General features: G+C 36.5%; 1 protein-coding gene across 2 annotated transcripts; it reads right to left on the bottom strand.

The window, feature by feature from the left end:
- Positions 1–430: 430 nt before the first annotated feature.
- LOC132271537 (uncharacterized) lies at positions 431–21799 on the bottom strand. 2 transcript variants are annotated; one of them, XM_059772942.1, is made up of 7 exons: positions 21422–21799; positions 20577–20722; positions 12473–12548; positions 12302–12388; positions 12092–12160; positions 11891–11950; positions 431–714 (listed from the first exon to the last, which is right to left on the bottom strand). In XM_059772942.1, the coding sequence occupies exons 2-7, from the start codon at positions 20577–20579 to the stop codon at positions 632–634; spliced, it is 378 nt and encodes a 125-aa protein (XP_059628925.1). In that variant the 5' UTR covers positions 20580–20722; positions 21422–21799; the 3' UTR covers positions 431–631. The 2 variants fall into 2 exon arrangements, with proteins under 2 accessions (XP_059628925.1, XP_059628924.1); XM_059772941.1 differs by lacking the exons at positions 20577–20722; positions 21422–21799 and adding an exon at positions 20439–20564.
- Between the last annotated feature and the right edge of the window lie 2985 nt (positions 21800–24784).

Below are 24784 nucleotides of genomic sequence, written 5' to 3'. Positions count from 1 at the left end.
TCCATGTTTAGCATATGTTATTCTTGTGATTCGGGAGACTACGCAAACTGATCTGTTAACCGTTGACCCAACACTCTCTGTTAACCCTTGACTCAACTTTTTCTTTTTGCTTAACCCTCAACCCACTTTATCTTTCTCTCTCTTCTTTTGCCTTTGTTTGTTATTGAATACAGTATTAATAGTTTAATTTTTTATTAATTTTTTCTATGTCATTTGGCCCAGCAGTTCCTCGATTTACTCTCTCTCTCCTCTCTCTAAGCTCTCTGCAACTCCTTTTCATTCTTCTCCTTCTCCTTCTCCTTCTCCTTCTCCTTCAATCTTTTTGTTGAGGTATTTTCATGACTAGGATTATTCTGTTTTAGAATTAAAAGAGAATGACAAATATTCAGAAACTATAAGTGCTCAATATTGATTAAAATAACAACAACGATGATGGAAAAAAAATACCTTAATATGTTCATCATAAACGTTTGGACTAGCTAATATTCTCATCCCATCCAAAACCTGGTTTTCCGCGAAGTTGCTCTATTGACAACCATACATTTCTTACGGTTTTAAGATGGAGTTCAACATGATTGGATGAGCATTCAACTCCAAATTTTAAATGTGCTATTTGGTCTATTCCCGCTTTTCACCTCATCCGCAAGAATTTCATCCTCTCCATCTTTTTTGTCCACCTACATTGTTTGGAACCTTCTCCTTTCTTCCTCGTGTCTGTCAATATAAGATAACAATAAAAACAACATGAGCAAATCGGAGACTGAAACACAACAGTCAAGAAAATACAATGCAGACAACTCAACAGCAAAAAAAGGAGATAAAACAATGTAAATGAGACATCTGCATCAGAAAACATCAAAGGAATAGAAAATATAAATCATAAAATATATCTCCGTAGAACTAGAGCAGCACTGTGATAAAATCTAAAACTGGTCCAGCTTCATCTCAATGAGAGCTTCTAAAAGAGTTGTAAATTGTAATACAGCACAGAATCTATCAAATTACATATAACACAACTACGATTTTGAACTGACCCAAAAAAAAAATGTGTACAACAAGGGAGATGAATACAGATCAATTGTCAATTAAGCACGGTTGAATGAGCAACGAAGAGACCCTTCAGAATATGAAGTGAAGATATGCCTTCGGTCAACAGGATTAATGGAAAAGTGAAAATCAAAACTTCACAACACCACCATACCCCCTACAACATGCAAGAGGATCGTCAATTAACCATGTTCCTTTGGTGCTCATTTTAGTGAACAGGGTTTAACAAACACCTAGCAATTCACTTAATATTATTGTGTTCGACGTTGTACCCCATAAAAAGTATGCTAAATAGAACCTTATTATTGTGTCCATCTATCACAACTATCAACTTATCCCATAATCAATCACAGTTGCCACATTGCCATTGATATACCATTCTCATGAAACAGCAAGAATTGGGGATGATCACTATGATAAAATTGTGCAAGATATATAATTTTGACATACATCAGGTTCAAACATCTAGAATCAATTCAAAACTTAAAAAAGTAATCATGTATAAAGATAACGGTAAATTTTCCGTTCCCAACAAAGAACACGAAATAAATACACCAAATTCTCAGGAGCACAAGCAGTGGCTAGTGGTTACCTACAATCTCAAGCAAATTGAAGGATATACCAATTTACTACGATCAGATGGAAAAGCTACCTGCATTATGAAGCCTCTGAGAAATAATTTTCTATTAAACTCATCTAAGAAAACATAACAATGTCAATTCTTCAAACAACATGAAACAAACACCAAATTTTCAGGAGCACCAGCAGTGGGAACCTACAATCTCAAGCAAACTGAACGATATACATATTTACTAGGATCAGATGGAAAAGCTACCTGCATCTTTGAGCAAATTAAAACCCCGGCCCTGATAAAACCTCTGAACAGCACCTCTCAAAGATTCTTTACCACAAGCAAAGTAATCTAAGAAAACACAACAATGTCAATTCTTCATTCAATGTAACAACTCTAAAGTCTACACAAGGAAACAAACCTTTATTAAAAAGGTCTGAATTCCGTGAGGGATCAACTTTGCCATTTGGACTTTCCTTCTTGATAATGTAATGGCCCTACATAAGCAACACTAGTCATGCCCTGAGTAAAGACTTCTCTACCTTCCCAATGAAGATGACAACCCTTATTCGGTTCCTTTTCTCCCATCTCTCCCTTGAATTTCTAAATCAAATCAGTACCTCAAATCAAGCTCAAGTTCTCATTTGTAGCGCTACGGGCTTTTACCACAGCACTGACAAACCAACAGCCCCTCTTCTATTTTGAAGCAATATCATGAAACATATATATAGACAAACACAAATCCGTAGTGGCCATGGGGACATCCCAACATGAAAATATATTTAGTAAAAGAAACTAATCTTGCATTTTCAATACAGACCATTCATTATATAGAGTTGAAATACTTTTTATACGAAACAATTTCACTCAAATTCAACTCAACGTTATAAAAGTTTTAAGCAAACACCATATTTATTATTCGATCCCAATCCTTAGAAGAATTTATTATCAGGAAACATATATACAGACAAACACAAACCCGTAGTGGCCACGGGGACATCCAACATGAAAACATATTTAGTAAAAGAAACTAATCTTGCATTTTCAATACAGACCATTCATTATAAAGAGTTGAAATACTTTTTATACGAGACAATTTCACTCAAATTCAACTCAACATTATAAAAGTTTTAAGCAGACACCATATTTATTATTCGATCCCAATCCTTAGAAGAATTTATTATTGTAGGATAGACCCCTAAAGAACAAGAAGTGGAACCAAAAGACTTTGTTATGATAAAAGCTTCCCTCAAATTTTGTCCAATATTGAATCAGTGTATACTCATGCTTCTCTAGAGACTACAAAAGAACACCAAGTCAAATACCTTATCTTTGATCCCTAAAGAAATACTACGCAGTGCTTGAACAAATGTTTTTTCTTCTTCTGCGATCTCTAACAGAACCATCTATTTCTCAAACAAAGGCGACAAAAATTATTTAACCAAAATATAAAAATATAAAGAGGAAAGGAAAAACACAAACCATTAACCATAAGAAATCCAGTCCCCCTAGTTGATGAACTTTGCCATCAGAATAAGTTACTTACTCCATCGCCAGGGTTACCCCCAGCCATAGAAGGAAGTGTCACACTTTCCTTCCAATCCACCATATAAGCTGAAGGTCTGGTTCCCTGTGGAATGAACCACAAAAGTATTGCCTCCTATAAATTATATCACAGTAAATACAGAGCTGCTCAATCCTGCAATCAATGATACCTCTTAAACTGAAAGAGGAAGTTTGTAATATGACTTAGAACAAGCCATAGAACGCTAGATCAAAAGAAATTAAATGACCTGGCATGGGTTAAACGATATTTCATGAAAGTTGAAAGTGAACATGCAACATCCCACATCGCCTTGGGAGAAAGTTGCTTGCCCTTATAAGTGGGTTTATCTCCTACATGTGAAAACCTGTTTCCAAAACCGTGAGCATGAGAGATGCAAAGGGATAATATCAACACTGCCCGGAATATGGAGGGAGTATGCATAAGCCCAAGACAGTGTGAGTGAGGACGTCAGGGTGGACCCAGGAACTTTGTTTTGGAGGGCCAAACTAGTAAAAATAAAAATGTAGTGGAAATCTTAGTAAATATTCTTAATAAAAAAGAAAATCTAATATTGTATTGCCTATAAACCAATTTTTTTTCATAATCTACAAGGATACACTAGCTTACATCTTGATAATTTCATCATGCATATAAAAAATAAAAAAATAAAAAAATAAAAAATTAATAAAAAAATCATATATCTCCTCAATTATGACACGGATATTTACAAAATAAAATGAAATGTTGACGAAATATCTAATATCAAAATTGTGCATGACAATCTTTTAGAGAATAAAAATCCTCTATAATTGAATAAAAACTATCTTTAGCAATTTATTTTTCAATGCTGACAATTAAGTAATCTCCCCATCTTATTGGAAAGATTCATTTTTAAAAAATTCATAGCTGGAAAAACTCTTTGCTGAGTAGCAGCAACAACACACGATTTTATGACTGCAGTAAAAAATAATAATAAAAATATATATGATCGCAAGTTGCAATAATCCTTTGTTTTAAGATTAAACATATAGGAAGAGAAATAGTCGTCGGAAAACAAATAGCACTAAATGTAGAGTTGGTGATACTTGTCGAAAAGAAATGCAGAGAGTAATGTTATAAATTCAAAGGATCAATAATGCTATCACAAATACAAAATATTTAAGTTTTAACATTCAGGGAAAATACAAGAAAAAGTGGAAAAAGAGGACAAAAAAAAAAAAAAAAAATGAATCAGAGGAAAGCATAACGAATTAGGGTTGAAATAAGAACAAAGAAATTGAAAGAGAGGATTTTTATAAAACAAATTACAGGTAAGAAAGTAAAGAGAGTGAAATAAATAAATAAATAAATGGGGAAAATAAAGAGTATTCAGGGAAAAACAAAAACTAGGGTTTCAAATTGAGAAGAAGAAGTATAAGAGGTTGAGGAGAAGGATGTCAGTGTTAAATGTTGGAGTGTGTTTATCGTTAAACACGTGAGTCTTAATAAGTTTTGGTATTTTGACTAATATTCTGATCCTCATGTTTTAAAAACTCAATTTTTTATTTTTTTCGGAGAGAGAGGTGGGGATTGGTTGCAATTATTAAAACTCCTAAATTCAATTACTATTGTATAGAATTTTATAAATTTTAGGGTGAAATATAAATAATTTAAAAAATCTATTATTTTCTTTTTTGGAGGGAGAAGGGGGGAAAGGGAGGTTGACTCCCCCAGTCCTTTAATAGTGCTCACCCCTAAAGGACTTTAAATCCCAAAGGGGTGATTGTGACATCCCACATCCCCTTGGAAAAAAAGTCGCTGCGCATGTAAGGGAGATGTTTCATATTTGTGTAGACACGTTTTGAAAATTGTGAGCATGGACAGGGTGTAACGTGAACAATATCTACACAGTTTGAGATGGACGGGTCCCGATAGAAAATAAGACTTGAAATGATACAGAAAGAGGAACTAGAAATGAAGATTTTTTCTCTAGACCAATGAAAAGAGAGAAATTTGTCAAGAGAATTATATGTCACAATACCTTTGACTTGATTCCAACACTGCCTATGCTTTTTTACACAACCGGTTTGAAGCTCAAATAAAGGAGGAGGGTAGAGTTAGATAGCTGAGAGTCAGCATAAAACTTTTTCATGACCAATATTAACATGAATCGCATGAATACAAGAGAAAAAGGCAGGGCATTCCGATTAAGCAACAGGTTGCATCTGGTTCGGGATGTTTCGAAAAATGGGCAAGGGGCGCCCATCACTGCGAAGTTGCGATAAAAAATAGGCAAGGGTTCTCACATTTTCCTAGTCTAGCATTGGTAAAGAAGATATCCTAGGATAGGAACTTGGAATATAAGAACCTCGGCGGGAAAAGGAATGAAGTTGGATCATGCTATGATTAAAGGGAAGATTAATATTTTATGTCTAGAAGAAACTAAGTGCGAAGGTGCAAAATCTAAGGAAATTGAAGGCTATTGGTAGAGAACAATGGCTGCAGCCTTTTAAAGATTATAGAAGGTGTGGCAAGGAGGGCTCTAGGCTCAAGGTTTAATTTGGCATGTGCTAGATGAAGAGGGGTCCACTTGGAGTCTTGCATAATTAGGGGGTTTGGTCAAATTGCTTAGTTATGGTAAATTGCATCAATTATGGTGAAATTGCATAGTTATGGTAAATTGCATCAAGTATAATCAAATTGCATCAGTTAATATTTGTTACTTTTTTTATGCTAGAGTCAACTATTGATTACCTCAATTATGGGGTAATCTAAGAGTCATAAGTTGTTATAAAAAGAATAGTATGCAACTTTAATTACTCAATCCAATGAATGACTAAAAAAAAAAAGTGCTATGAAATTTCTTGGTGAGTGATTAACAATATATGAGAGTGTGGGGCCTTCTCTAGGTGTGATGCCTAGACTGTTGGGGATAATTAACTCCCTCCAACCCATTCAACGGTCAGCTGTTGTTGAGAGTTAAATTCCTCATTTATCACACACAGCGGAAGCATCATCACATCACATCAGCACAAGCATATATGGAGATAACAATCATACACATCAACGCACAACACAATATTTTACATGGTTCACCAAACTCTAGGGTTACGTCCATGGGAGAGACAGATTTCACTATTATGAATCAAGAAAGAGAATATACAACCACATGTCAAAACCCCACTCACTTACTCATCATCTTTTTTGAGACTATATGTATACACTCGGGAATTACATATACTCTCCCCTCCTTACAACACTCACCCTTAAACCCCTTACATCTTTTATCTCTTCTCTCTCTCTCTCTCTAAACCCCTCATACCCATCTCTATTTATATAATCTTCAAAACTCAATTTCTTGTTGGACAAGTATCAACTTACCTACAAGGAGTAATCATATCTATCTTCAACTCTAAAATAGCAGGTATAACTTCTTTCCCAAATCTTCAGCCTTTTTCCCCAAGTCTTCTGGATTCCAAAACCAATTCGGAAACTATTTCTCGCAACTTCCAAAACAAAAAAGGAAACTAATTTTCTGCACACAAATTTTGAGCCACAAACCCAACAATCTCCACCTTGGCTCAAAATTCAATCTTCATGTGCTTCTCCATAACTCCACCTTGAACAAGGATCTCTTCATAGCTCTACCTCAAGCTCTTCATAGCTCCACCTCAACTGAAAATTTCTCCACCTCAAATAAAGTACTATGATAAACTTGAGAAACATTTTAACAATCTCCACCTTTTCTCAAATTCATCATTCTTCATTTTTTCTATCTTATCTATCCACCCTGTTGGTGTTCAATTGCTCACGCATGGCAACCCACCAATCTTCAACTCATCTTCATCAATTGCTTTTCTGGCTTAAAGCAACAAACCTTTCATCTTCATATTCCCCTTTGCTCTTTATCGGGCTTAGAGCAAACCCCTTTATTCTTCACACCTCTTGCTCCATCTTGAGAACCAGCACTCACTCTTGACTTGTCCTCAAAACTTGTTTCTCGTGGGCTTCACCTCTATCACCTTTGCCCCATCTTAAAAACGAGCATCCTCTGGCTTGTCACAAGACTTGTTTTTCATGGGCTTCACGCCATCACCTTCTTCATACCTTCATGTTATCATCAACTTTGATTGAATCTCCATAGCACATCACTATCATCCTCTGCTCTGACAAACTTTGCATCAATCTTTTTCTTCTACTAATCTTCAGGACCAATTACAGGCTCTGACCCACCATCGGCTCTGATACCAGTTGTTGGGGATAATTAACTCCCTCCAACCTACTTAACGGTCGGCTGTTGTTGAGAGTTAAATCCCTCCTTCATCATACACAGCGGAAACATCATCACATCACATCAACACAAGCATATATGGAGATAACAATCATACACATCAACGCACAACACAATATTTTACATGGTTCACCCAACTCTAGGGTTACGTCCATGGGAGAGAGAGATTTCACTATTATGAATCAAGAAAGAGAATATACAACCACATGTCAAAACCCCACTCACTTACTCATCATCTCTTTTGAGGCTGCATGTATACACTCGGAAAATACATATACTCTCCCCTCCTCACAACACTCACCCTTAAACCCCTTACATCTTTTATCTCTTCTCTCTCTCTCTCTAAACCCCTCATACCCATCTCTATTTATAGAATCTTCAAAACTCAATCCTTGTTGGACAAGTATCAACTTACCTACAAGGAGTTACCATATCCATCTTCAACTCTAAAATAGCAGGTATAACTTCTTTCCCAAATCTTCAGCCTTTTTCCCTAAGTTTTCTAGATTCCAAAATCAATTAGGAAACTATTTCTTGCAGCTTCCAAAACAAAAAATAAAACTAATTTTCTGTACACAAATTTTGAGCCACAAACCCAACAATCTCCACCTTGGCTCAAAATTCAATCTTCACGTGCTTCTCCATAACTCCACCTTGAACAAGGATCTCTTCATAGCTCCATCTCAAGCTCTTCATAGCTCTACCTTAACTAAAAATTTCTCCACCTCAAATAAAACACTATGATGAACTTGAGAAACACTTTAACATAGACCCTGTTCATGTGATTCCAATAGATTTTTTTTGTTTTCAATCTTTTCTCTCTACTGATATCTTGAACCATAGCTCTGCTTATTTGAATTACCAGCCAATAAACTCCTTTTTATTTATACTAATTCAATCCTTTCTTTCTAGTTTCTACCAACACCTCTTAAACCCCAATCTTGTTCATTAGAACTTCCAGCCATAACTCTTATTTATTTCAACTACTCAAGGTTGTTCTCTTGTCATACATCAGCTATAAACCATATTACATCGGAAAGGATAGACAATGTAATATTCGTGACTTATATATATATATATGGGTAGTTGGGAAGAAAAGAGTTCCAAAAAATTTAAAATACTCCCAATGGCAATTGATGAATAATTAGAGTTGTAAAATAAAAAAAATAAAAAAATAAAAAATAAATAAAAAAATCAGACTTGGAAGTGGGAAACGTGGTTTATATATTTGATACGACATGCAAACACGGCTAGAACACAACACAGGATATGTGGGTTTGGGTTTGGCTTAATCGTATTCGTATCAACCCAAATTGACACAGTAATTAAACATGTTGTGTTCGTGTTTAATCCACCAACCCGTTTACAACCAGATTAACCCATTTAACTAAACGTGTCAGATAAATGTGTCGTGTTTAAAATGACCCATTTAGCTAAACATGTTGTGTTCGAGTTAGAAATGACCCGTTTAGCTAAACATGTCATTCTTGTGTCATGCTAGGTCTTGACCTATTTATTAAACGTATTACGCATGTCATGTTATATTAGCCATTTAATAATCGTATCGTGTTTATGCCAAGGTTTCTTCACAAGAATAATAATTGTGTTGTGTTTGTGTCAACCTATATAACAAGATACCCATGTTTTGACATGACACAAACGCGACATGCCAACACAAATTGCCACTTTTAACATTAATCATAGAATCAAGGTAGGATGGGGTAAATGGAGGAGTGCATCTAGTATATTGTGTGATAGGCGTATCCTCTTAAGATTGAAAGGGAAATTCTATTGAATAGGTTATTACACCAGCCACTTTATGGCACAGAATGTTGGACACCTGAGTGTGGTAGAAATACGGATGTTGTTGTGGATGTGCGGTAAGACTATAAACGATAGGATTAGAAATGATCACATTTGGGAGATGCTTGGAGTAACACAAATTGGAGATAAGATCAGTTAGGATGGTTTTAACATATGCAAAAAAAAAAAAAAAAAAAAAAAAAAAAAAAAAAAAAAAAGACTTTTTATGTGCACCAGTTAGGACGGGCGACATAATCCCCATTGAGGCTAATACTAGGAGAAGAGGAACACCAAATTTAACATGGATATAGATAGTAAGGAAGGATAGGATAGCATATGCTTTGACTGATATTGTGGCTTAAATAGAGCAAAATATAAACATTGGATTCATGTAGCCGACCCCAAGTAGTTGGGGAAAAGGCATGGTTATTGTTGTTATTGTAATACCAAAACTTGATTTGAGAAGAGAAATGTTGAGAAGAATAAAGCGCATCAAAGCTATAAGGCTACATTTGGTACGCGGGAATGGAGTGGAATGGGAATGGAATGCACTGGGAATGGAAGGAGAATCAAGAATGGGAAATGAATGGAATAATCATTATCATTTTACTGTTTGGTTGCATATATGAAATGGTGTAGGAATGGAATGGTCACCACCATTATAGTGTTTGGTTGGACCAATTTAAAACAAGGAATGGAGTGAATTTTATAGTAAATTCTCCAAAATATCCCTCCTAGTGACAAATGAAGTAAATAACAGAATAACATTCATCTATAATTTTTTTAAAAGAAAAATTAATATTTAGTTTTTGGCGATTTAGGGGAGCTTCCTAATATCAAAAGTCTTTCATTCAAATGGCCTTCATAAAAGGAATTTTGTTGGAAGGAATCAATCAGAAAAAAACCGTTTGACAAATGCATTTTTTAAAATATGGTGGCAGTGGTGGTGCCAATGGTGGAGGTGGCAATGGAAGGTGGCAGTGATTTTGGTTGTGGAAAGTGACAATGGTGGTGGGGAAGGTGGAGGTGGTGGCTTGAGAGACCCAAACTTGGAAGGTGGAAGGGTTTTTTTGGTAAACATGATTCTTGATTTTTATTTTACTTGGGAATGGAATGCCCATTCCATAGGTTAAGGAGTGGAATGAGTTTTCAAGCTTTTTGTAGGAATGACTTGGAATGGTCATTCCAACTTTAATTTTCCTTAAAAAACAAAAGAAAGGGAATAAAAAAGTGGAATGAGTATTACATTCCATTCCATTCTTACGTTCGAAACATGGCATAACAATCATGTATTCATGTGCTGACCCAAATAGTTTCTTTACATGTGGATGTTATCATGTTACCATGTAAAAGCGTCACTTGCTTATTTCTACATATTAGAGATTTTGAACTGAACAAGTCCCCAACTAACGAACTTTTGTGAGGCTAAACCATTCTTAATAAAGTACACTGACTAGACTGCTTAAGGACCAACTAATTAAACAATAAATGTAAGGAACTGCAGAAAAGGCTAGCGTTTTATTGTGTAGCATTATCCAGTCTATGTAAGGCGGTCACTACCCACCTTAAGGCTCAAGAAGGCAACAAGTTGTGTGACATGGCAATACCTCAAGTAATTTAGCTATGGTATTCAAAATTGTTGCAACTGCGATCATAAAGGCAAATGTTATAGTCAACAATCTAAAAGATCATTACTATAAAACTCAAGAATATTGTCCAACAAGTATTATTTAGGACCACCATTCATGCTTCTAGGGAAGATTTTTTTCTTTTTTTTGATAAGTAAAATACTTCTCTAGAAGATTTTTCATTAAAAAAAAGGAAAAAAAACATAAAGGAAGAAAAAGAATTACAACTTCAAAATTGGCAAAGAGAAAATATTCTAAAGTAATTTAGGAATATATATATATATATTCTAAAGTACTCGAGTCAATAAGCGGTGTCTCAATTATTATCGTTGGTTATATGAACGATGTTCCACCATTTTGCACTAGCTAAAACCAAAGCTTCAGTTAAACCAAAGAATTTAAATGTTGTAATGTTGCAAGGAAGCGAACCACATGCAGATTCATCCCCTAGAAAGTCAACATAGCATTTCCAAATGGATAATGGAAAATTGAAAATCAAAACTTTAAATAACCACCATACCCACTACAACATGCAAGAGGATCGTCAATTAACCACGTTCCTTTGTGTTAGCTTATGCATATTTAGTGAATAGGGTTCAACAAACACAAACCAGTTCACTTAATATTATTGTGTTCGACAAAAGTACGTTGTACCCCATAAAAGTATGCTAGATGGAACTTTATTATTGTGTCCATCTATCACAAGTATCAACTTATCCCATAATCAAGCACAGTTGCCACATTGCCATTGATCTACCATTCTTATTAAATAGCAAGAATTGGGAATGATCATTATCATAAAAATGTGCAAGATATATAATTTTGACATACAACAGGTTCAAACATCTAGAATCATTTTGAAACTTAAAAAGGAATCATGTATAGAAATAATGGTAAATTTGCCATTCCTATCAAAGAATACAAAACAAATACACCAAATTCTCATCAGCAGAAGCAGTGGTTACCTACAATTTCAAGCACATTAAATGATATAACAATTTATTAAGGTCAGATGGAAAAGCTACCTGCATTTTCAAACCTCTGAGCAACAATTTTCCAAGCTTCTTCCAAAGTAGTAAACTCATCTAATAAAACATTACAATGTCAATTCTTCAAAGAACACGAAACAAATACACCAAATTATCAGGAGCACAACCAGTGGTTACCTACAATCTCAAGAAAATTGAATAATATACCAATTTATTACGGTCAGATGGAAAAGCTACCTGCATTTTCAAGCAAACGGTACCTCTGAGCAATAATTTTCCAAGCTTCTTCCAAAGTAGTAAACCCATCTAAGAAAACATTACAATGTCAATTCTTTAAAGAACACAAAACAAGCACAACAAATTGTTAGGAGCACAAGTAGTGGTTACCTACAATCTCAAGCAAACAAAACGATATACCAATTTACTAGGATCAGACTGAAAAGCTACCTGCATCTTCGAGCAAATTGAAACCCAGGCCTTGATAAAACCTCCGAACAATACTTTTCAAATCTTCTTCATCATTAGCAAACTCATCTAAGAAAAACACTACAATTTTAATGCTCTAGTTCAACTATTCATTCAACAAAACAACTTTAAAGTCTACACAAGGAAACAAACCTTCATTAAAAAGGTTTGAATTCTGCAATGTATCCGCTTTGCCATCTGGACTTCTCTTCATGCTAAGGGAATCACCCTACATAAGCAACATTAGTCATGCTGTAATGTTTGTGATTTATATAAATATATATATACATATATGTGTATTTACATTAAAGGAAAAGATTATTGGAAGTGGTGGGACCCACCACTAGCTTATTTAGTGCCTATGAAACCACAATTTGGTCTCTCACTTCTCTCTTCCCCGCAGGTTCTCTTTTTCTCTCTCATTCTTGGTTCTTTTTTTTTCTTTTCTCCATCAAAGCTTCCATTTTCAATTAGTCTCTCATCCCTTGGAATTTTTGGTTATCGTTTGTGGCAAAACGGAGAGCACGGCAAGATATTCCTCGTTTGGCCAACCCTAGGAATTTCAAATTTTTGGACCCATTTGGGGGTTTTTGCATCTAAGTGAGGTAGGAGTGCTCTAATTCATGTTTTCTTTGATCTTTTGTGAATTTTCCCCCTTTAATTTGATTCTAAGCATGTTTGATTTTAGCAATTTTGCCGATGTTGTTATGATTGTATGTAATTAAACTGATGGATGTATATTATATGTTAATTGAACCTATGATTATGATTATATACTTAGTGGTGAAGATATATGCTTAGTATTGATATTTTAGATACCCCATGATTTTTAATTGTTAAGAAAAGTGATGTTGAAATTGTGAAAATAAATGTTAGGAATTCCCCTTAGTAATGTGATCGTGATGTAGATGGAATGTATGGGATTTATTGTAAATTTTTCTTGAAAAATTGCCATGATGCTAGATATATGATGTGTATCTCTATGTGTGTTATGAGTAAATAATATATGTGCGTATGATTTGTTGATTGGATATGGAAAGCATGCTTTTGTGATTATGTTCTCGTGTAATATGTGTAATTGCAGAAATTTTGTTGACTTAAAGCATGCTATAAATTCATGAGAAAATTCTTCTTTATTATGAAATGTTGTTAAGGTTTAATAATGTGAAAATTATGGAAAATTGTGAAGTATGAAGCATTCATGCATGCATTGGGAAAGAAAAAAATGGAAAAAGTAAATTTTTTTTTTTTTAAAACCAATGAAATTGTTTTGGGGAAACGTTTTCGAAAGTGTTTGTGAAAACTGGACGCCTAGGAGGCACCCAGTGGTCCGTGGTGTTAGTGATCTAAAGGGGGTTAGAGAGAAACTCTAGTGTGGTTGAGCTACCTAGACGACGCCATGAAGGTGCCATGTGGTCAGGAAAAACTAGCCAACCCCTCCCTCGTGATGCCTTGGAGGTGCCTTGGGTCAGATTACACTAATGATTTGGAAGTTGAAACGGAAATGTTTCGGAAATGGGGAGCGACACGAGCATGGCATTGCACTTCATTGGCATGCATGATGAATTTGTGACTTGGATGACATTTGTGTTTATATTGGATGTTGTGGTTATGGTTTACATCCCCGGTATAGTATGATCCCGTTCTCTTGTCTTCAATTCTATGCGTAGATTCACGAGGTCATAAGAGGTGTGTCTTAGACACTTCCTACTGAGCTTAAGCTTACCCCATTATTATCATTTTTCAGGATACGGAAGGGAAGTGGCGGACGACATTCTTCCATAGGTTTTGACGGGTTAATGGACTGTTTTGACATATTTTATGGCTATGATCCCATCATTATCATCATCATTATTATTATTATTATTATTATGTATTGACATAGGAAAGGACGGTAGCGTCCTTAGTTGACCTCGGGTTCGGATAAGGACTCGGTTAACAATTCAGACCCTCGGGTTCGGGTCGTTACAAATTTAGTATTAGAGCAATGGTTCAAAAACCAGTAGGACGACGGGTAAAGGCCTACTTAGGGTTGTGTAGAAAGTGGATTGCATTGTTTATGTGCTTATGTGTCAAAGTGTTCGTTATCTGAGAAGCATGCTTACTTGCTTATATGTTTACTGTTTTAAAACACATGCTTATTTGCTAAGTGTTCACATGCTTACGTGTTTAAACACTAAATTAAATTGGTATTACATGGCCATGTATGTAGAATAATTATATGATCCAACTATGTAAATGAAATGTGAAAGTATTTGAAAGCATGTTATACATGATAAGGTGAAAAGTATATGATACATGACGGTGGAAAGTAATAGGCACGGTTGGTGCAATTTTCTTTTATGATTAAGTGACAAGTAATGAACATGGTATTATGGGTTTCATTCATTTTATGTATGTGTATATATTTATTCTTATATGCTTATGCGGATGAGCATTGGGTTGGTAGCTAGTACGGTAGAGTACTTGTTATGGCATTGAAGGTTGTGTAAGTTTTGACCTGAGTAGGAAATGAGCTCAGTTGCTCCAAGGTTGTTGGGTACTTATTCTTATCGAACTACAGGTGTTGACTTCTAGCTTGTGGATTGAGCTATTTGGTGTGTATTCATTTTGATCTTGTTATTGCATTTTATGCGGTGCTTAGAGCACGACTTTAGAACGGGTTCATATTTCATGGCATGGTGCCCTTGTTGTGTGTGAGTTTCATGCATTGGTGTATGGGTTCTGGTGATCGTGGAGGTCTAGTGTGCGAGTGAGAGTTCCGGTATGACTTTAGGAGGTTAGTGTTTGTGACTTGGGTCACGGTTTGGTACGGAGGTTCTTTTCGAACCGGTCGTGGTAAGTGTGACAGAAGTTGTTTGAGTCACGAATGTAGTCTATGGGTTGTAGAGGTGTATTTCGGGTTTTCTGGTACGGTCTAGGGAAGTGTGTTGGTTCTGATTGTCGTAGGGATTTGTTGGATTCTGTAGGTGTAGGGTGATATAGGACCGGTTGCAAGATGTTGATCATTTCGTGGTCTTGTAAAGTTTGTTTTAGAGACTGGTTTGTCAAGGGGTGATCCCCATTTCGGAGAGTTACAGGAGTGTGCTACAGGTAATTGATTCTTAGTGAGTCGATTGCATAGCTCGGTCAATGAGCGGGTTTCTGGGTTGGCACGGCTATCTAGAGAGTCTCGAGGTGGTGTATAGTGGTTAGTTTTAGCTGTGTAATGTAGGATTTCATGATAAGGCAGGTATTATGTAGTCATCGGTATGTTTGGTTGTTGCGGATGAAGTGATGGATAGTAGGTACTGTGTTACCAAATGTACTATGTTTTAGAAGTTGAAAGTTGTAGATTGGAGTTGAATTTTACGTTGCGTATGGGGTATAAGGATATAATGCTTGTCGTTTAAGGATTCAAAGAGATAGACTGACGATTTGAATGATTGGGACGAGGTTGATCTTATAGGTTTAGTTGGTAGCTCCATTTGACATTTGTCGGGGCCAATAGTGTTTTGAGGAATAGTAAAGAGGGGAGGTAGTGATGTTGAACCTAGGGCATGAAGTTTTCTTGCTTAGGCATGTAGACTACCTTTGAAAGAGTGGATTAAGTGGTCGGTTGAGCGTTAGTAATTGATTGCATTATTGATGATTTTAAGGAGACAATTGGGTGTTGAGCATTATGAGATTTGTGCTTATTTTGTTTTGAGGATTTGTCGGCATGACATTGCGGTATGAAGGTTCTTTCCTAGTGGTAAATTGTGGCTGTTGTGGAAGGTATCGAGAGTAATGCTTATTCTTTTGTTATGATAGTGTCATAGGTTGAATTGCTTGATGGTGACTTGGTGATTTGGTAAGATGAGAGGTTTGAGTTGTCATTCGAGGATGGTGGTAGTAAAGGCGTTATGGCGTGATGTTTAGTATTAATGAGCAGAATGGTTTGGGATATGATCAGAGGGTGGATTGGAGAGTATGAGTTGTTGTTGTATGTTATCGGGTAGGTGATGGGGGTGCATCAGTCGAGGTGATGGTGAATAACTTAGTTTTTAGAGCCAGTGAGGACGATATTGCTAGATAGGCACCTTTTTCTTTTGTCTAGTCGGTGGGTTGTTGTGATTGAGGTCACTAGTCAGGTGTGCACGGTGATCGAGGCAGTATCGTTTGGGAAGGTAGTGAAGGAACAGGTGGTAAAGTGTCATTTTATGACATATGGGTTGTCATTTAGGAGTGACGGGTTCTTGGTGGAATGGGACGTGGTGTCCAACGTACAGTAATTATTCCCAGTGTTAGTATGTTGTGGGCATTGGTGCTCTTATGTTGTTGGTTTTGGTTAGCATGGGTGTTGCGGGGTATCGTATGTGAGGTTTTTGTGTTGATAGTGTATGACGATCCGTTAGTGGCGAGGTCACCTAGAATTGAGTTCGTAGTTTCGTACGGGTATCCATTTGGTTCTTCTCTTTGTGTGTAAAGAGTTTAGTTTATCTTAGGTGAGATTGAGTGTCCATGGTTGGACAATTGGAGTGTAGCATGTGACAAGGTGTCGGGTGCATTCAGGTGCGAGTCGTCAGTCTCTTGTGAAAGCGGGGTTTGTTACCCTTTCCATTTGTTCTAGTCCTGGCAAGGACATCGTTTGTCGTGAGCCTTGTTTTCCATTTAGGAGTTGTGCGCATCCGTGGGTGGACGGACCTGTGTGTGATTTGTTATGTTATTGAGTTCATCGATAAAGGTTTGGTTGACTTGGTCGACTCACTCCCATGGAGGGAGATAAAGTCATCGATTTTTAGTAGTACTTGTTTTAAGAGTGATTTTGACGGCACGAGTTGCCGAATAGGGATTGTGTTTCCGATGTCTGGTACTTTCGGTGATGGCTAGGGGTGTGTCGTGAATTGTAAGCTTGAGGATGGTTAGGTGATATGATGTGAGTCATGTACTCGGATGTTTTTATAGGCATTTGATTTGAACAATGTCTTGAGGACAAGTGTCGATGTCGCCTTAGAACTACGTGATTAAAGAAAGTGAATGTGGGATTCCGTTGAGGAATAATGGGAATGATTGATTTTGGTTTTGAGGTTTCAAGCATGAGACTGTCGTACTGTGTGTTTTGAAGAAGTAAGAATTGAACCGAATGATGTTATGGAGTTGTGTATCTGGTATGGGTGCTATGAGATTATTAGGGAGTTTTTATGCTGGTCGATGATTCTGACGTTTGGTGCTGTGTTATTACTAGCTTGTTAGGGTTGTATGATTAAAGCATGATTGAGATTTTTAAAGTAAGTATGTGACTGTTAGCCGTTGTGGTTACGTAGAACGATGGATTGATAGCGATTGAATCTCATGGTTGTCTTGTGAACTGTGTGAGAGTGTGTTTGAGGTTTGGACCTGAGGACAGAAACGACACTTGTGTTAAGACCGGATCGATAATGAGAATGGCCTGGCCAACCATTTCTCCTGAATCAGTCCCTCTTAGCACGATGTTGGGTCAAAGGTCAATGATTGTTTCAATTTGTCAAGGATAATGAGAGCACGGTATTACGCGTTGTGTCGGTGTGACGGTGTGGATTCGGATGGTTTGTTTTGGGTGACAGAGTGTGTTAGGTAGTACCAAGTGTCTGGCAAAGGGTCTGTGTTATGATAATTGATTATTGAAGATCTTGTTTTGAGGATTTGGGTTTTAGGTACATGATAGTACGTTTTATTGCTCTTGTGACTTATGATTATGCAGTTGTTGGGAGATTTGTTGTGTAGTCATCTTGAGGATAATAAGTTTAGTGATTGCTGCTTGGTGTGGTTGGTAGTCGTTGTACGGGTATATAATAGTGTAGTTAAGTGTTAGGTAGTGAGTGTTCGGTCTGACAGAGATGTGTAGATTAGAGTTGAGCTTGATTGTGAGATGGACGGGGTTTTTTTTTGGAGTTTTGTGTGTCCTTTTAGGGAGGAGTTGAGATTGGATATTGTCATGTTCGGTGGACTAGAGACTGTTCTTCTTTCGGCTTCGGAGTCTTGCGTAGCAGTGTAGAGTGGACTAATGTCCGTTGAGAGTCGGATGTAGGGCCTAGTTGGTCTCATGTTCTGATGTCGCGAGTAATGAGTACCCTCATAGGGTGGTGAACATTGTATTTTTGTGGCAGTGGTGTGTGATTGCCTGGTGACGTTTGGTGTTAAAGGCAATAATGTTGGTGAGTTCATGGTTTTGGGGTTTTGTGAAGTGTTCTTAGGAAGGTGTGTGGTTGTGGGCCTCCTTCTTTAAGGATGGTAGATTTTGAGAACAAAATCTTTTAAGGAGGGTAGATTGTAATGTTTGTGATTTATATAAATATATATATATATATATATATATATATATATATATACATATATGTGTATTTACATTAAAGGAAAAGATTATTGGAAGTGGTGGGACCCACCACTAGCTTATTTGGTGCCCATGAGACCACAATTTGGTCTCTCATTTCTCTCTTTCTCGCAGGTTCTCTCTCTCTTTCATACTTGGTTCTTTTTTTCTTTTCTCCATCAAAGCTTCCATTTTCAATTAGTCTCTCATCGCTTGGAATTTTTGGTTACCGTTTGCGGCAAAACGGAGAGCACGGCAAGATCTGTATGTTGATACAAACAATTCCTCATTTGGCTAACCCTAGGAATTTCGAATTTTTAGATCCATTTGGGGGTTTTTGCATCTAAGTGAGGTAGGGGTGCTCTAATTCATGTTTTCTTTGATCTTTTGTGAATTTTCCCCCTTTAATTTGATTCTAAGCATGTTTGATTTTAGCAATTTTGCCTATGTTGTTATGATTGAATGTAATTTAGGTGATGGATATATATTATGCATTAATTAAACCTATGATTATGATTATATACTTGGTGGTGAAGATACATGCTTAGTATTGATATTTTAGATACCCCATGATTTTTAATTGTTAAGAAAAGTGATGTTGAAATTGTGAAAATAAATGTTAGGGTTTCCCCTTAGTAATGTGATCGTGATGTAAATGGAATGTATGGGATTTATTGTAAATTTTTCTTGAAAAATTGCCATGATACTAGATATATGATGTGTATCTCTATGTGTGTTATGTGTAAATAATATATGTGCTTATGATTTGTTGATTGAATATGGAAAACATGCTTTTGTGATTATGTCCTTGTGTAATATGTATAATTGTAGAAATTTTGTTGACTTAAAGCATGTTATAAATTCATGAGAAAATTTTCTTTATTATGAAATGTTGTTAAGGTTTAATGATGTGAAAATTATAGTAAATTGTGAAGCATGAAGCATTCATGCATCCATTGGGAAAGAAAAAAAGGAAAAAATATATTTTTTAAAACCAATGAAATTGTTTTAGGGAAACGTTTTCGAAAGTGTTTGTGAAAACCGAATGCCTAGGAGGCGCCTAGTGGTCCGTGGTATTAATGTGATCTAGAGGGGGTTAGAAAGAAACTCTAGTATGGTTGAGCTACCCAGACAACGCCATAGAGGTGCCATGTGGTCGGGGAAAACTAGCCAACCCCTCCCTCGTGATGCCTTGGAGGTGCCTTGGGTCGGATTACACTAATGATTTGGAAGTTGAAACGGAAATGTTTCAGAAATGGGGAGCGACATGAGCATGGCATTGCACTTCATCAGCATACATGATGAATTTGTGACTTAGATGACATTTGTGTTTATATTGAATGTTGTGGTTATGGTTTACATCTCCAGTATATTATGATCCCGTTCTTTTGTCTTCAATTCTATAAGTAGATTCACGGGATTATAAGAGGTGTGTCTTACACACTTCCTACTGAGCTTAAGTTCACCCCATTATTAACATTTTTCAGAATACGGAAGGGAAGTGGCGGACGACGCTCCTCCACATGTTTTGACGGGTTAGTGGACTGTTTTGACATATTTTATGGCTATGATCCCATCATCATTATTATTATTATTATTCTTATTCTTATTATGTGTCAATATAGGAAAGGACGGTAGTGTCCTTAGTTGACCTCGGGTTCGGATAAGGACCCGGTTAACAATTCGGACACTCGGGTTCGGGTCGTTACACATGCCCTAAGGTTTGAATTTTTTTTTGTTTTTTTCAATATCAAATCAGTGCAAGGTCATGCTTCTCTGGAGACTACAAAAGGGCACAAAGTCAAATACCTTATCTTTAATCCCCATAGAAGTAGTATGCAGTGCTTGAACCAATATCTTATCTTTGAATTCGATCTCAAACAAAGGTGACATAAAACTTAGTTAACCAAAAGATTAGAATCAAAAGAGTTAAAGAAGAACACAAACCATTAACCATAAAAAATCCAGTCCCCAAAGTGATGAACTTCTCCATCAGACTAAGTTACTTACTCCATCACCGGTGCTACCCCTAGCCATAGAAGAAGTGTCACACATTCCTTCCAATCCACCATGTAAGCTGAAGGTCTGGTTCCCTGTGGAATGAACCACGAAATGTTTTACTAATTAGCAAATAAACTATGATGGTATATGCATTCAAAACACATTCGCATAGGATTCATTCAATGCAAAAACTATGGGCCATTTGGTTTATAACTCAAAAAATCAAGAGACCTTTTTATAACTACATTTTTAGAAAACTGAACCACATACAGTTTTTGTACAGTTTTCTGATTTTCCTGAAAACTGCCTGTTTCGAGTGACAAACCAAACATGCCCTGGCATTTTTCACCGGGGAAAGTTATATTCAGTTTTTTACTTGATTTTTTAATAGATAGTTCGTTCCACTGACTCCGTATACAAGTTGGATTAGTGAGGGATGGGACAGGGACACCAAACGGATTGTTTTTCCTCTACCGGACGACATTGTACTGGAACTAAGAAAGAGGTCACCTGAACAAAGGTTAGCCCAAAATACCTCAGAATAAAAAGCAGCATTGTCATATGGAATCCAATACAAGACTGTCGTTGTATGAAAACCCAGAACTACAAATATGTAAGTATATATACACAAACATGAATTTCTCAGCCTATAAACCAAAAATTATCAGTCTTTATACTAAATAAATTCCAAATGAATATATAAACCCAAAATTAATACAACTGGTTTAATCATTCGTGCAAATATGAGAGAGAAAAGAGAAGTGAGATCAGATGAGAGAGAGAGCACTAACCTGCTTCAAGTAGTGTTGTGTCGCCTAAAGTTGTGTGAATTCGAGATCAACAAAATTGAAGTTACTGAATGAGTTTTTACAGTGCGTTTGGAATCCCAGATTTTGATGGGAATTGAATTTCAAAATTAATTTGACTTGTTTGGAACGATTTTAAAATGGAATGGGGACAAATATCGTAACGGAAGAAGGAAAACCCGAGAAAATCGAAGGAATTTGGCGCGAACGAAACTCTATAATCTCGGCAAGAAGTCGACACAATCGCAAATAATGAAGAAGGAATTGTTTCGAAATCGATTATCGACAGCCAAATCAAAAGACTCACAACTAGATGATAAAAATTTGTATTTAGTTTGGGAGATTAGAAATAGAAATATAATGTTGCCAATAATTTCTATTTAATGTTTGGGAAGAAAATATATATATATAAAGGGTTAAGTGAAAAAAAAAAAACCCACTACTATAGATATAATGCATAAAAGTCCCTGTATAGTATAAAACCCTCATATACTTTCAATTTGATGCAATTAACCCCCTGTTCGCATAAAAAGACATTAATACCCTCTCGTCAATAAAATAAAATAATATTAAAAAAAATCAGTCAATGTAAAATTACTATTTTAGACATTCCCTCTGATTCACGGTGTCTCAAGCACATACTGAGGAAGAGAGAGAATGAAACAACATGTGCAGTTAGGGGCGGAGGGAGGGGTGGGCTAGCAGGGGCCTGGCCCCCCCAAAATTTTTTTATTTTATTTATTTATTAGTATACATATATAATATATATATATATATATTAGTACACTTGGCCCCCCCACCCCCAAAAACATTTTAGTATACTCCGCCCTTGCCTCTTGCCCTAACCCTCTGTTTTTCACCTTCTCCCAAATCTCCTCCACCTTCACACAAACTGACAAACTATTTGCATCACCATCGACTAATAGTTGTTGTCCTCACTCCTCAGAATCTTTATTTTATCTTTTTCGTACCCATCTTCTGTGAGTTCTCTCTCTGACTCTGTAATTGACCAGGTACTTACGCGTGTTTCAATTTTCCTTAATGTTTATCACTTATAAATTATCAGAACTCTTATTTGTTTATCACTCTATTTTTCTTCTAGAAAGACTATAGGTGAGCTTCTTCAGAATTTGGTGGCTGTTGATAATTGTTTAACTGAATCGAAACCCTAAAAATAGTCGAATTATTGTGTTTTTTTTTTTTGTAATTGATAAGTTGGATTCAAATTAAATTGTTGCATGATGAATGAAGTTGATTATTTGAAATTTTGCTTTATTTCTCCTTTTGACGGAATTCTTTTCCAATTTTTATTCTGAAATTCAACATCTGAGCTTTAAAAGTGAGCTATGTCTGCTCTGATTTTTATTTTTTGTTGTGGTTTTCCAATGAAAGTTTAGTGTATGGAAAGTGATTGTTGAGAAAATCATTTTACTTAATAAATGCAGCTGGCCTTTGTTCCACAATGTTGCACACTAACTTCAGAAGAATTTAGGAATAATTTGTTGACATTTTATATTATTCTAGAAATACATTTTTTTTTTTTGCTTTAGAAATAAAATTTGTTTTATTTTTACTTGAAATAACAAGAACATAAATTTTAAAAGTTAAAGTTTTGTGTTAGCAAAAAGTGCTTGACTGCTTGTTTTGTGGCTAATTTGTTCACTTTTATATCTCAATGGTACTTTATAGGGAAAAATAAACCTAACCTACCTTGACCTAACGATAGAGGCAACTAAGTGTTGACCAACCGCCAGACCTCTTCGACTTTTGAATGATGATATTTTCATTGGATAAGAATGATAATATTTCATTATCAAGGATAATGAAAGATGACGTGGTTCAACAGGGTAAGGATAACCTTAGCACAATTTGAGAAAGTCAAAAAAGTAAATCATATCCTCGAGAAATTTGGCAACAAATGGATCTCCTCTGATCTCGCACAAGCGGATGATAATGGGAGACCTCAACCATCGACATCGGCTGAACTAATTTGTTTCCAATCGACAGCTATAAATAGGGCACCAAGCTGTTAAAGAAGGTACGAGAAAAAACCCCTAAACAGAATATACATAATTATTATGTGATACGATTACAAGTACTAACTTGATCGTCGGAGAGTCCTTGGCTGGCACCCCACCAGTGCCATTCGAGGTGACGTCCCTTTGTTTTGCAGGTAAACGTCGTCGTTCCAAGTTGCGAGGATTTTCGCATCAACAGCTGGCACTGTCTGTGGGAACGATCAGTTCTCTAAAGAAATAATAATCCTGACGCGACTTGGCTCAGACGGCAAGACGAAAGTTTCCGATCATGAAAACCATCCCAAAGTCATCAATTCCATGTTCTTATATAAGGACGAGTCTCTACATCATGATTACCCGTCTATCATATTGGGGGCAAAACGGTGAGTTGTGTGATGTCACCCAGTAAACGATGACAATAATTAAAATTTGGCACGTCGACCCAGGCAGTCCAATGTGGTGTTTTCCATCTAGCGATGCTTGGTCCTCTCACTACTGAGGTTTGGTCATCTAAACTGAACTCTATCTCATATCTGGTAGAAGCCAACTACCAAGGCCTGATCGTTGAAGACTAAGACTTGGTCCTTCTGCGCTAACATAAATGAGTAGGTCTCCACCAATCAAGAAGATCACTACCAACAAGGGGGTCTCTACCTACTAGTAAAGCCTCTACCACTGAGGATGTCTCTAGCAACGAAGTCTCATTACTCCGTCCGTTCGTGTAATTAGGGTGGCGTTCTACACCCAAGAATGTATTGAGGCCTTCAGGTCCAAGGAGGTCCAATGTCCCTCAAGATCCCATGTCCAATAAGGTCTATATTCCCAAGGAGGTTCCTAAGTTAAGGGCGATCATTGAACCCAACGAGGTATTGGCCACCAGACCATCATCTGTCAGCCGTTGGGTACTACGCCCCCATCCACCAGGCATCAAACTAATCGCTGGACACCAAGCCTCCACTTACTGGACGACAATCGTCACCTCTTTTCCTTTGCAGGAATTGCCTATCTCGACTTCAGATTATGAAGAATTTTGGATTGATAATCCATTGCAGGTTAATTTTCATAATCATTTCTAACACAATCTAATATTTTTAGACAACTGTAAATTGTTGCAGCACCAGGCACCCCGTCCGTTGTATAAACGTCTATAGAATGGGTCAACACCCAAGATCCCACCATTGGGGGTAGAATAGTGGATCACAGGAGATTAATCGTCGTTCTACATATGATGACAAGGTTTAGAAGATTGACATACCAACCTTGGTACATCGAGCTAGTCAGGTTTCTAGTCTCTCTCCTTTAGCAACCCCTCAGGGGCACTAGTCGTCCA

Source organism: Cornus florida, unplaced genomic scaffold (genome assembly GCF_030987335.1).
Source record: "Cornus florida cultivar Cherokee Brave unplaced genomic scaffold, ASM3098733v1 CherokeeBrave_3.0.0_Hap2_Chr08, whole genome shotgun sequence".
Lineage (NCBI taxonomy): Eukaryota > Viridiplantae > Streptophyta > Magnoliopsida > Cornales > Cornaceae > Cornus > Cornus florida.
This window is presented reverse-complemented; position numbering and strand designations above follow the sequence as displayed.